Source organism: Cygnus olor, chromosome 15 (genome assembly GCF_009769625.2).
Source record: "Cygnus olor isolate bCygOlo1 chromosome 15, bCygOlo1.pri.v2, whole genome shotgun sequence".
Lineage (NCBI taxonomy): Eukaryota > Metazoa > Chordata > Aves > Anseriformes > Anatidae > Cygnus > Cygnus olor.
In genome coordinates, this window is record NC_049183.1 from 9,055,942 (window position 1) to 9,069,722 (window position 13,781).

Here is a 13,781-nt window from a genome sequence, read left to right on the forward strand (position 1 = left end):
CAAGTTACACAAAGTATGTATTTTGTGGTTCGAAGTAAGAGCACAAGTAACATACATTTGGGTTATTTACCTGCAAGACCATTGTTGGATTTGCAGCAGAGAGTTTCTCAACAATTTTGCTGTAACAATCTTGCATCATTGCTTGATCTTCATTTAATCCAACTTTTGTGTCATCCTTACTGCTTTCTTGGGAAGCTGGGGGGCTCCCTCCATCACATTCACCACCCAACAGTTCTTCTCCTTGAATATTACCTAGCAAAGTAGGAATGGCAGAAGGAAGCTTGTTCCCTAAATTTGAAAAAAATGGAAATAAAGGACGTTAAAATATTATTTACATCAGGCGATACTTCATTTAGTATCAGGACCCCATGTTATATCATATACTTGGCCAATAATTAACGATAAAATTGAGAACTTATTTGCCAAACTGGTAAATCAAAATACAAGGCTTCAGTGAGGTCCCAAAATACCAAAGTTCTTAAGATAGAAAGTATCAAAGTCACTGAAAAAAATTAATATCACTTTATCCAGTATATTCAATATGGCTAAAGTATTTTTGAACATTTGATCTTTCCTCCTTACCTGAGGCCTGGGATTCACTGCTAAGTGAAATAGTTCCCACTATTGCAGGATACAGTATGAGATGAGGAGAATCTTGAGCCACTCGACAGAGTAGGTTGCAAATACTCTGACGAACATAAACTTCTGGGTGATTGAGGCGGGAGAAGAGCTGAGGAATAATACCTTTATAAACGAGAAAAAACATACTGAATCATTTCTGTACACTTCAAATGATTTTTTTTTTTTTTTTTGCTTTTTAAAAGCCTCTCATGCGTTAAAAGAATGTAAATGTCTAGTTTTCCAATAAAAGCTTTTCCTGGCTTTAAATAATTGTCTTTCACAATGTGGACAATTACTTGCTTTCTTCTTCAACTCAAACAAGCATGACATGAGATGAAATTTGTAAATCCTTTAGTCAAACACTAGAAATTCAATTTCACACATTGCATGTCTTATGATTTTTTTTAAAAAAAAAGGGAGTCACACTAGTAGTTCCTGAAGTTAACATAACCGGATGTTTCAAACGAATGCCTGATTTTGCAATAGTTGGCCTCCTTCTCTGCTGCCTTCTAAACTTTGACTCAATAACATTCTGTGGGAAAGTTCCTGATCAATCTGAACCAGTAGTGCAGTGACAGACAACTACTGAGACATCTGGCTTTAGCCACATATCTTTCTTGGAACTGTAGCTGGGAGAAAAAAACAACATTATTTTCAAGTGGTAAAATTATGTAATGCTTCACAAACTACACTTTCTTTCTCCTTTCAATGTCTCAAGACAGGTGAAGAATCAGTGCTGTTTATGTATTCTACAATCAGAATGCACGCCAGAAACTGGAAGAGCACCATGAATAAAGTTATTTACTAGAAAACATGCTTTCCCTCCCTGAAGTTTAAATCAAAATTTTATGAGAATGCAATGAATAACTTCCTGCTTATATTTAGTGAAGGCATGAAAAAATAATTTAACAGCTAAGTAACATATACCTACCTCTCCAAGGAGCAGTAGGTGTAGTTTCTAGCCCATGCTCTAGATACTGTCTAAGTTCTCCAGCATGTTTTACAAGCAGCCGCAACAGTCTTAAGGTTGCCATCACAATAACATCATCAGTGCTTTGTTCAGAAGTATTTCTTAAATGCAGCCTAGGATCATCTTCATCAAGTGGAACCTTGAAAGAAAGAAATACTTCTCTAAGCTAAGTATACAGTTCACATAATCATTTAGAAATGTTTGCAACTGAACTTTCCTCATCAGCACGACACTAACCTGACCAGCATTGAGTTTGAGGAAAGTAAAATATGCACTGCAGGAGAGCTTATAGAGACTGAAGATTCTGTCTACAACTTTCCTCCACACTTTAATTAACCCTTCTGTTGCATTTTCATCAAGATCGGAAAGCCAGGGACAACTTGTTAATAACAGACGCCATATAACATCCACCATATCATCTTCTTCATTGTCTTCATTTTCAGTGATTTGTAGAGTCATATCTTCATCCTAAATGCAAATAAAGAGAGAACAGATTTTTGACTAAATCTTCCAACCTTTTCTACAAGCATATATTAGTTGCGAATCCATTTTTTGTTTGGGCAACTCACCCAACTGTATTACATCACTGTTCTACCACAGTCCTTAGAACAGATGAGTTACCACTTAGTTAATAGCTGGTTTCTTTGAGAACTTGTGTATTTATCTGAATTTTAACTACAAAGCATTTACAAGTGTTAATACGAATGACAACTAGAGGAAAAATAAGTTTCACAGCAAAGTTGAACATTTAAGCAACCAAAATTTACACTCACTTGAATCCCAGCTGGACGACACACTGCCTGACCGAGAATCCCATAGATTTTCTCTCTATCTTCCTCTGTAATGTTGTCTGGAAGCAAGCTCTGAACCTCAGATTTTTCCCGGGGCAGCAGACGAACACCTTCTCCCTGACTGTAACATGTAACAAATTATTGATCCCCAGTATATTCATATTTGCAGAGCCCATGAACATTGCATATAAAGAACTTCTTTGAGGATAAATCCTCACCCTAGAACTCAGAAATAAATTTTTTTAGAAAGGGCATAAGAATAGTTCCCTGCTCGTATGTGTCTTCTGACCACAGAGAACTGTAATAATAAATACAATGCTAGGTTTTATCTTAAAAAGGAAAATCAATTATGCTGCATATATTTAATGTTAGGATGAATTTACCTGGCATTATCAACTACTTTACGGCCCCATCTATAAGCCCAACTAGCCAGGGCTGCCCAAGACTTGGCCACTTCAGGTGCCTGTACTGAAGACAAGTGATACAGCTGCCCCAAGATAAAGTCAGGTTCTCCAACTCCAATATTTACTGTAACAGAACAAACAGAACAACATATTTTATGATGCAAAACATACTTCTAATTTCCTCAACTTACAAAATAATAGCGAAGTATTATAAGTACGTAATTCTTTTTGGTCACGCTAGTTCCCAAAGAGCCAAATTTTCCAAAACACAATTATTTTTCAGTTCTGACACTGGCTGCAAAACACCAGTTTTCCATTTGCTAAAAACCACTGCCTGTGCTCTACAATTGCTTTCTCTTTCACAGAAAGCAATAGATTCACGACCTTCAAATGCAACAAATTTTATGCTTCAGAAAGCAGACTTCTATGAAGTACCTAAGGCAGCGTGTATGTTTACTTGCATATTTCATTTTCTTCTTCAGCATCAAATCAAAAAGCACCAACTACTTAATATCTAATAACAGTTCTACAAATTCTGACCCTGGAAAAAAGGTACTGAATTATAGGCTAAATCCACGTTTAAACAAAGAAAGAATTATCTTGACATTTGAAGAAAAGTCTGGCAAAAATTGGGAATTAGAGTGCATTTGATGGGAACAAGAAAAAAGTTCAGATTAAGCGTAGATTAAAGATTATGAGAAAACCTAAGATAAATACTTCTCACATTTATCAGGGTTTTCAAAATATAGGTGTTTCAATGCTTAACCTAAAAGATCTCCTCTCATTCAAACTTTAACAAATGTAGAATCTGACAGGAGACAATCATAAAAATATTTGATATCCTCCTCCTATAAACAAATTCCAGTTTCTCCTTCTAGCACAAAATGACAAAAATACCAGAAGATATCATCTCATATTTTCTTCTCGTTACAAGTAAGTATCATTTATTTTTATTTTTTAAATTGTGGATACTTACCTATAGAGAGAGGCACATTGTTTGTATGTATATTAGTAAAATAAGTACATAAGTGATGGATCACTCACTATCGATGTAACTGGTGCTATCCCTCACTGGAACCATCAGTAACTATTTATCAAAAAACAAGAAAGTAGGAGAACACTTCTACCTGTAGATTCACTTTCAATCCTGGGATATTCTTCTTCTAGTGTATTAACAGCTGGGAGATCAATCAAAGTATATATGTTTTTAGACAAGGTAGACAGACCAGTGTGATTCTGCTGCTGTCGAGCTCTATATACTTGTTTCAACTGTCCTGAGATTTCTTTCCATTCAGCTTGAATCCATTTAGCCAGCGTAAGAATAGATTTAGCAACTGCATATTCAGCCTTGGCAGATTTGCAAAATGATATGGCACAAGAACTCAGCATTTCCATGGCATGTGTTGACTGACCTGCACATCATGAAAAGTGTATTTTCAGTAGTGTTAACTTAATTCCAAACAAGTCTGAAATTCAGCATAATCAGATACAGCTTGTAACAACATATTTTACAGCGAAAAAGTCTCTTTTAAAGTCAAAAATAGAAAGTAAGAAAGGATTGTTTGAAGACACTAAGATTGAGACAACAGTTATAGGATGAAAGCAATTCCTAATGATACTGTCCTATTATGATTTACTCAAGGTCAGGAAAATTAGCCTGGTTATGAGGACAAGAAGCTCAAGAATCTACAACAATTAGCAAAAACTCACCTGCTGTGTATAACAATTTTGTTTTCTCAATATCAAGTTCAGGACCCCATTTTTCATCTATCTGACCTGGCACAGACAACTTTTTAAAGTGCTGGACTAAGTCCTGTGCGGTGGTGGTTTTTCCTAGCTGAACTTCACTGCATTGAGCAAGCAATCGTGTAGCTAGGGCAATATTTCCTCGCTTCCGTGCAAATTTTGCTGCTGTTAAGCCCAGCTCCATTAGATGACTTTTAATTGGGACTGTTGGTTCTGAAGAAGAAAGCAAGACATTCTAAACAAAATTATTAAACAAACAATATTGGACAGAAACTATGCCCCAGGTACAATTATATTCTGTACATGGCTCAGTTAAAAAAACTTGCTCAACCCTTTTTTATTTCCTAAAAATTATTTAAGAAATTTCAACTACTTCATTTTTATCTAGAATATTTATCTCCTCTGATATTATCTCCTCCAGACTGTCTGCTGGACAGAACTTTTGACTACAAGCAGTCTTTTCAATTAAGAAATACACCTGTCCAACATTTTCCTTCCATTACCTTTTAACAAACTGCACATTTAAATCACTTTCACAACCGTTTTTAAAATCTCATTGATAATATTGAGGCATTCAAAAGTGAAGCATTTAAAGCATGAAGAGATGAGCAAGCAAAGCTTGATTAGAAGAATAAATGCAAAACTTTTTTAAAAACAGTGTTGGCATTACAGTACTAATTGAAACCCCTGGATGTAACGCAAGACACCCACAAACCTTGAATTTAAAAAGGAATCTAAATAATACAAAAGGATACAGATGCAGCTTCTAACAGAAGTTTTATGTTCAAATTCTGCATTTACCTTTTGTAACACTAAAATAAGAGCTTAAATACCTTTAAGTTTTTCCATCAATTGATTCTGGTACACTGTGTACCTCAGTGCATGCATCCATGGCCTTACATCATGCTGTTTGCACGACCTCAAAGCATCATTGAAGAGAGGTATAAGACAGTCCTGAAAGAAGCATAAAGGTTGTATAGTTGTCACAAGAAATATTTATTAAGATGCATTTTCATTTGTTAAAACCAAAGGCCATTTTAGTGCAAAGTAAACTTTATCATCTGTATTTGTAGCCAAACATTTGTAGCCATTAACTAGTAAAAAAAATTGAAGTAACTTTTAATATTTGAAGGTTACTTTAATCTTGTTTTTAAAGCTTTGTTAGCTGTTTTTTAAAGAGGTTGATGTATTTATTCTGAATACCACGTAACATTCTTATCACATAGCTGTCATTTACTGTAAATGCAACTGAAAGAAATGATATAGCTATAGAAGTAAGTCCAACTCAAGTGTAAATTGAAAAAAGTCCAAGGATTTTAGAAAACTAAATGAGATCTTTTTACAGTGTGATTAACAAGGGTCAAAGGAAAGGGTCCCAAGTTGCGCTGGGGAGGTTTAGACTAGATATTAAGAAGAACTTCTTCATGGAGAGGGTAGTCAAGCATCAAAACAGGTGCCCAGGTAAGTGGAAGAGTCCCCATCCCTGGAGATATTTAAGAGACATGTGGACATGGCACAAAGGGACATGGTTTAATGGTGGGACTTGCTGATCTTGAAGGTCTTTTCCAGCCTCAATGACTCTGATTCTGCATTCCATATTCAAAAACTTCATTACATAACTATTCAATAAAAAAAATTACTCAAATTTAGGTTTTAAACACATAGGCATACCTCTGATGTCAGCCTGTTGGATACAGTGTTTTCTAAAGCAGAAGAACAGTACAACTGAAGAGTGCTCAACACCGGTAAAGACTGAGATACAGTGAGTGTGGAAAGTCTTAAAGGTCCAATAGCTATTCGTGATGTTTGCTTTAAGTACTTTATAACATTTCTGAAATAAAAGTTATCAGGAGCAGTTATTTTCATTAGACTATTTAAGAGGAAACAATGATACCAAAAATACTGAACAAAAGCAAATTCAACATCTTAATTTGAATGATGAGGAAAGCTCGCAAAATCATGCACAAGTTACAATATGATACTACTATTTAACTGACAAGAAGCAGAACTCAAAGACCTAACAATCTCCAAGTTAAAGATCAATTTATGTCCCTCAGCCTAAGCTAGAAACAATACCATAGATGCTGAAGTACAAAGCAGCGTATGTTTTTAATAGTTATGTTTAACAAACCAGAACAGCTTTTTACAGAATCTTACGTTCATAGCACAGCACATTTTAACCTACTCAGATATTGACTGCCACTTTTGCTCCTGTTCTATGTGGTTTACAGCTGTTGCCAGACATACTGAACTTCTCAAAAGTTGTACTTCGACTGCTTTTTGAAGTTCTCTTGGGTCAGGACTTAGCATATTAGGAAGGAGCTTCTTCATGTCTACAAAGAGATTAAAAAATTGGAAACAACCAGAACTGCCAAATGTTGCAGTTTAAAAATGCATTTTTTAAAGCAGGGAACTTTGGAAATAAACTATTTTTATGTGTATATATTCATATTCATTGATGACATGTTACTTAAAACACATTAACTCCAGAAAACACAGATCTAAAAAAAAACCTTGTGACAACATTTAGAATTACCATTGCCAATCATTTTGAAGCTTGATTCATAAAGGTTATAGGTCAGTCCACTGAACAGAGCAAACTGCATTCAAAAATTTCAGTTTGTCATTTATACATACACACGTGAAAAAATATTTCTTATTCGAAGTAATATACCTATTTTTTCTTTGGATCCTCCTGCAAGTAGGTTGATATTTTCTCCTGGCAATAATTCTAGTTGTTCAGTGCATTCAGCAAGTTCTCCAGACTCAAAGCTGCTCAGAGATCTGCAATTCAATGTTTATAGGTTTATTTTCACGTTTCTTTCTGCATTCCAGAAGCTTAATAACTTATATTCGAACAGCAAAAAATAAAGACTCAAATGAAAACCCTGAAGTTTTAACAGAGCATAAGTGACCAATTCTAAGCAAAAATCCACGTTTTGCAAAATGAAAGGCAATAATACTGTACTAAATGGTTAGATTTTCTCTCTAAATGAATGGAAGAATATCCTCTCCAGACACAGACACAGATTTCTAGGTTGGAAGAGACCTCAAGATCGAGTCCAACCTCCGACCTAACACTAAGCACTCCACTAAACCATATCGCTAATCTCTACATCTAAACGTCTTTTAAAGACCTCCAGGGATGGTGACTCCACCACCTCCCTGGGCAGCCCGTTCCAATGCTTAATAACCCTTTCGGTAAAGAAGTACTTCCTAACATCCAACCTAAAACTCCCCTGTCGCAACTTTCGCCCATTCCCCCTCGTCCTGTCACCAGGCACGTGGGAGAACAGACCAACCCCTACCTCACTACAGCCTCCTTTAAGGTAACTGTAGAGAGCGATAAGGTCGCCCCTGAGCCTCCTCTTCTCCAGGCTGAACAAGCCCAGCTCCCTCAGCCGCTCCTCGTAAGACTTGTTCTCCAGACCCCTCACCAGCTTGGTCGCCCTTCTCTGGACTCGCTCGAGCACATCCATGTCCTTCCTGTAGCGAGGGGCCCAAAACTGAACACAGTACTCGAGGTGCGGCCTCACCAGAGCCGAGTACAGGGGGACAATCACTTCCCTAGACCTGCTGGCCACGCTGCTTCTTATACAGGCCAGGATGCTGTTGGCCTTCTTGGCCACCTGAGCACACTGCTGGCTCATATTCAGCCGACTATCAACCAATACTCCCAGGTCCTTCTCGGCCAGGCAGCTTTCCAACCACTCATCTCCCAGCCTGTAACTCTGCTTGGGGTTGTTGCGCCCCAGGTGCAGGACCCGGCACTTGGCCTTGTTGAACTTCATACGGTTGACCTCAGCCCATCGCTCCAGCCTATCCAGATCCTCCTGCAGAGCCTTCCTGCCCTCGAGCAGATCGACACACGCACTTAGCTTGGTGTCATCTGCAAACTTACTGAGGGTGCACTGGACGCCCTCATCCAGATCATCGATGAAGATATTAAAGAGGACCGGCCTCAGTACCGAGCCCTGGGGGACACCACTTGTGACCAGCCTCCAACCAGATTTGACTCCATTCACCACAACTCTCTGGGCCCGGCTATCCAGCCAGTTTCTAACCCAGCGAAGCGTACGCCAGTCCAAGCCCCGCGCAGCCAGTTTCTTGAGGAGAATGTTGTGGGGAACGGTGTCAAAAGCCTTACTGAGGTCAAGGTAAACCACATCCACAGCCCTTCCCTCATCCACCAAGCGCGTCACTTTGTCATAGAAGGAGATCAGGTTCGTCAAGCAGGACCTGCCTTTCATAAACCCATGCTGACTGGGCCTGATCGCCTGCTTGCCCTGCAAGTGCCGCGTGATGACCCTCAAGATAATCTGCTCCATGAGCTTTCCTGGCACTGAGGTCAAACTGACAGGCCTATAGTTCCCCGGGTCTGCCCTCCGGCCCTTCTTATAGATGGGTGTCACATTGGCTAGCCGCCAGTCAACTGGGAGTCCAGTCAACCGCCAGTCAACCAGCTAAGCAGCTTTTCATGTTATCACAGTATATATACTACTCTTCAGGAAGGAAAGGAAAGTCTAACTGTGCAAGACTTTTAAAGACAAACTTTTTTTCTTTATGCATAGAAAAGTAAGCTTTTAGATAGAATGTCATGATTTTAACTCTTGAGTTTACATTAAGCTGAAATTGCAGAAATATTGCAATATTGTACGTAGTTTTACACTAAATTGTAAGTATTACCTTGTAAAAACTGTACCATGACACGGATTTTTAAAAATTAAGTTGTATGAAGGGATTCATCTTCTGCCAGTAGAAGTAAATTAAGTTTGCTAACTTTTACTTCCAATTGAGATGTTTTTCTTGAACAATAAAAAAACCTCAATAGTCAGAAAGCCACAGCAACTATTCATAATATTAACAAGCCATACAGATAAGCATATTTGTCCCTCCTAAGGATACATTTTTCTTATCATAACTCTATTTCAATGACATCACTTCTAAAAGCCACAAAAACTTCAGTATTTCAGTAATCTAAGATACAGTTGAATAAATCGATTATATTCTTACTTTATGTAGTTAAAATCTGCTTTCAGATTTATTGAGGTATTACTAGTGCTTTTCTTCATTTCATGGACCATATTTTGCCATTCCTGAACAGCAGACCAATCAGCAATGGAAATGTAACATTCACATGCTTTGTTACCCAAGTAATTTATAACTTCAGGTGAAGAGTCACTTGGCTTAGTCAGAACAGTTTTTCGACCTTCTCCTGTGGAAAAATATAAATATATATATTTGAGAGTACTTAACATTTTAAAGTATGTAACAAAAATTAACTTTATTATTTAAATGTAATTTCCAAATCTTTTCTCAAGAAATACACTTTTACTTAATGTTACATAACAGTTAAATACAAGTGGAGCAAGAATCGTTGTTTTTTGTTTGCTTTTTTTAAACACACAGAAAATTTTCAAAGGAGGTTTTGGAAAACTTCTGTCCATATCTCTAAAAAAGTTTCAAAACAGGAAAACAGAAGAACTAAATTAGGAACAAAGAACCTCTCTTCTCAAAGATGAAACAGAATACTGAAGCAAAGTCTCAGTTTGAAAAACCCTTAATAAATAGCACAGCTATAAGATTATGCCATAAGTACTAAGTCTTAAGTTATGATGATCTAAATAATTTGGAATTAAGCTACAAAAATACAAAATATTTTACTTATTACTTTTAATTTCATTCAGCTAGACATCCGTGTTGCAAAGCCTCATGTATAGATAATATTGGTTTCAATGGAATTAAGTAGTTAACTTTAACTGCAGACAGAAGCAGTTCTTCAGATTTAAGAATTCAATGCTATAATTACTACATCTATATTGATGAATGTTCTACTTCTACACACATACTTTTCAAAAGAAACCAATAAATACTCACCATTCAAGGAATGCTTTGGGCTGGCATTGTTCACACTATTTGAATTGGCCAACTTAAGAACAGTTTTGTCAAAGCCTGTTATGCAGCAATCCACTCCTGTCATGGCACACAGGTGCTCCTGGTATTCCACAGTTGCTTTTTCAAACCTTAAGTGATTTAATAGTTTAGTTAGCATTTTACAGTATCAGTTTTCTTCTCTGGTAAGCTGAGTATATTTTAAGCACTTCTTTACCCAAAATAATGTGTGACCTTCAGCAAAAGAAAGGTTGATTAACATAGAATACTAGTTTGTGAGTTGAATTTTCAGGTTTTAAGAGAGGATAAAAGCTTTTCCATTCAGATTTAATGCCAACTTCAAACTAAGTACAGGCTGAAGGAGACGCACATGTTAAATTTGACTATCACACCTTCTACCCGAATGAATGTGAGTTAAATATTATTTAATAGAGGATTGTAAAATTGGGTCTAGGACAACAATTCATATCTTAAATTTGACATTTCTGAGCAACTGCTCATGTATTATTACAAACCTGCACATTATTTAAGAAAGTTTATTTTAAGAAAGTTTACAAAGATTTTAAGAAAGCTTACGAAGACAGGAAAAATACTTAAATACTAAAACCTCAGGTGTGTTTGTTAGCAGATTGCAGCTAAATAATTAAACGTGTCCTTTTTTCATTTCACACAGGAGACAGTATACATTGCTTTAAAGAGATAACATCACAATTTAGGTGTACACTGTCTTGAACACTGACCCACCTATTAGTATTTGCAGCCAAAGATTCTACTTTAACAGATGTTGAAGCCACTTTTTCAAAGCAGACCTAAAAGTGTAAAGCATCTCCCTCTCGGCAAACTGTGTCAAATAATCAGATCTTGCCATGCGCCAGAAAGTTCAACAAGCAGTATATACATTAATAATATTTCGCAATGGAAAAAAAGAAAAATAGTATTGCTATGTACAAGAAACTAAGAAGAAAGTTTATGGAAATTATCAGGACTTGAGTATAAATGATGTTCATAAACTATCTGAAAACCAATGCATTAAATATCTCTGAAAAACACGGTGACTTTAACATGGAAACTGTATCAACAACATCGATTCATGCCACAATTTAAAAGATTCAGAAGTACGATTAAGCATAAGAAAGAAAGTCCAAATCTGTAACATCCCATTATCTGGAAGAAAGACTTACCGCCCTTCTGCTTGTTGAGCTACAGAACTGATCCAGGCAAGACTCTTCCCAACTACAGCAGAAGACCAGACAGCTATACCCTGAATAGCTTCAGGACAGTGAAGCTCACATAATGCTTCTACCAGCATCATAATGGTCACTTCCAATTCATTTCCCTAAAACAAATACAAAAAACCTTTAACAAATCTTACATGGAGTAAGAGTTATATGCATGGTTAAATGCTTGGAAATGGTAAGGTAGTACTTCACTTCACTATAGAGGGATATAATGAAGTGTTCTGTGTATCCATCCATCACACTGCTTTTGGAAAAGCACAGATGCTCAGGGAAGAGTATGTGCTATGAATTCCCAGCCTGAATGTCAATAGTTAGCAAACACTGTATGGTGGGTCTACTGCTATTTAAAAACAAATACAAGAATTCATAAAGCAGCAGGAAGGTGATTAACAGCAAGTTTTGTTAAAGTATTTAAGCAGATCAAGTCACATACTGTAGGAACTATTCAACTTTTTAAAAACACTTAACCACTTTATTCCCTCATCCCACCCCTGCACTTATCTACTGCTTACTTCGTATCAGAAAAATTCCCTCATGATACATTCCCCTCCTGCTCAGAGGAGCAAGTCAAAGACACTACCACAGGACTCCTCACACTAATACAACAGGAGCATCAAGCAGAACTTTCTGCTTAAGCAGGAACCACTCAGTTCAAATTCAATGAACTATATCATCCATTCATGTGAAGTATTTGACCAAATGCACACAGTACACCCAACCTACACTCCAACCTACATTATCACCTAAACACAGAAATCTGTCAGTACAGAAGCAAGAGTTTAAAATGTTGCTTTTGTGTAAAATATTAAACCAGATGTTTTGTAAGACATTCTTAATAACTGATTACCTCAGCTTAGTTTTTATAATATAGTGGGAGTATTTTCATGACAGTCTACAAAATTTGAAATAGATAGTACCTGAGATAGACTGTTATTAGTTTTCATTTCTGTGAGTAAATCAAAACCATGTCTGACTGTCACAGCAGGCTGGCCAGCCAGCAATCCAACTCTCATGATGGAAAGTCTAATCCGCGTCAGCCAATCTTGGCATGTCTGGCGATTAGTATAAAAGAATGTCCTGATAACCTTTTAAAACAGGAAAAATGTAACAAGTTTTACAATATTGTTCATGTGTATGAATCAAAATAATTACATTAAGTACTTAATATTTATAAACAAAGTCATAACAGGTTTTGCTGCTGCGATTGACTTCTCAACTGAGGGGTGAAGGAACAGATTAAGTTCTGCATTTTGAATTTTTTTGAATACAGGCATTCTGAAATCTTGCACAGCATGCAACTGGCCAGGCATATTAGCAAGCTACAAATCTTGAAGTGAACTAACTATAAATTATATTTTACTGTCACATTGAATTCTAGTAATTAACTGATTTCAACAGTGAAGAATGTTTTGCAGCTAAAACTACACAAAAATGTATGCTGTTTATAAATACTTCAAATGACAATCTGGTCTCAAATAATTGTTTCTTTATACTGCTGATAACCTACAAGTTAGAGGTACTACAGAATTGCTTACTATTGTACCTCTATGCAAGTTGATATTCCGGAAATAAGTCCTGTTTTCACATGCTTTCTCAGAATAAAATTACAAAGCCAAACAAATTAATAGTCTCAAACTTGCATTAGAAGCTATTCTTCTCCTTTAATTAGGGTATGAGATTAAATGCTAGGAAACAAAGCTTAACTGCAGCATCCAAAAAGTTCCACAGTTAAGACCTAGACAACCCTGAAAACACCGTTCATTCAATAAGACTGTTTCAAGTAACGTCATCACTGTAAGACAGACAAACCTTGGGTGGAGAAGTGAGAGCATTGGCACATCCTTCATACGCATTGTACATCAGTTTTTCCAAGTTCTCCAGATACTGTAGAAGGAGAACAAGCCGAAGCTGGTTGCTGCTGTGTCCTTCATCATTGTCTGCAGTAGTCCACTGGCTAACATCTTGATCTGGGTTTAATGTATGGGCTGCAAGGCTCCTAATAATACCTATGTATTTTTACCAAAACATGGAAAAAAATTACTAAATACACTTTAGAATTGCTATCTTGTGACACACTTAAAGTAAAATCTCTCAAAAATTAATAGTACTTATGCAACTG

General features: G+C 36.6%; 1 protein-coding gene across 4 annotated transcripts in view; it reads right to left on the reverse strand.

Annotated features, from left to right (window-relative positions):
- The window catches only part of SMG1 (SMG1 nonsense mediated mRNA decay associated PI3K related kinase), a 68,289-nt gene that overhangs the window by 20,884 nt on the left and 33,624 nt on the right, over nucleotides 1-13,781 (reverse strand). For all 4 annotated transcript variants that reach the window (XM_040574411.1, XM_040574413.1, XM_040574412.1 and 1 more), the window contains 17 exons: nucleotides 13,472-13,668; nucleotides 12,580-12,747; nucleotides 11,606-11,760; nucleotides 10,410-10,555; nucleotides 9,546-9,747; nucleotides 7,207-7,316; nucleotides 6,718-6,865; nucleotides 6,204-6,363; nucleotides 5,366-5,486; nucleotides 4,497-4,745; nucleotides 3,914-4,198; nucleotides 2,766-2,910; nucleotides 2,365-2,503; nucleotides 1,829-2,059; nucleotides 1,553-1,730; nucleotides 583-744; nucleotides 71-288 (listed from right to left, as the gene is read on the reverse strand). In XM_040574411.1, the coding sequence (XP_040430345.1) occupies nucleotides 71-288; nucleotides 583-744; nucleotides 1,553-1,730; nucleotides 1,829-2,059; nucleotides 2,365-2,503; nucleotides 2,766-2,910; nucleotides 3,914-4,198; nucleotides 4,497-4,745; nucleotides 5,366-5,486; nucleotides 6,204-6,363; nucleotides 6,718-6,865; nucleotides 7,207-7,316; nucleotides 9,546-9,747; nucleotides 10,410-10,555; nucleotides 11,606-11,760; nucleotides 12,580-12,747; nucleotides 13,472-13,668 (3,014 nt within the window). The remainder of the gene's footprint in view (nucleotides 1-70; nucleotides 289-582; nucleotides 745-1,552; nucleotides 1,731-1,828; nucleotides 2,060-2,364; nucleotides 2,504-2,765; nucleotides 2,911-3,913; nucleotides 4,199-4,496; nucleotides 4,746-5,365; nucleotides 5,487-6,203; nucleotides 6,364-6,717; nucleotides 6,866-7,206; nucleotides 7,317-9,545; nucleotides 9,748-10,409; nucleotides 10,556-11,605; nucleotides 11,761-12,579; nucleotides 12,748-13,471; nucleotides 13,669-13,781) is intronic.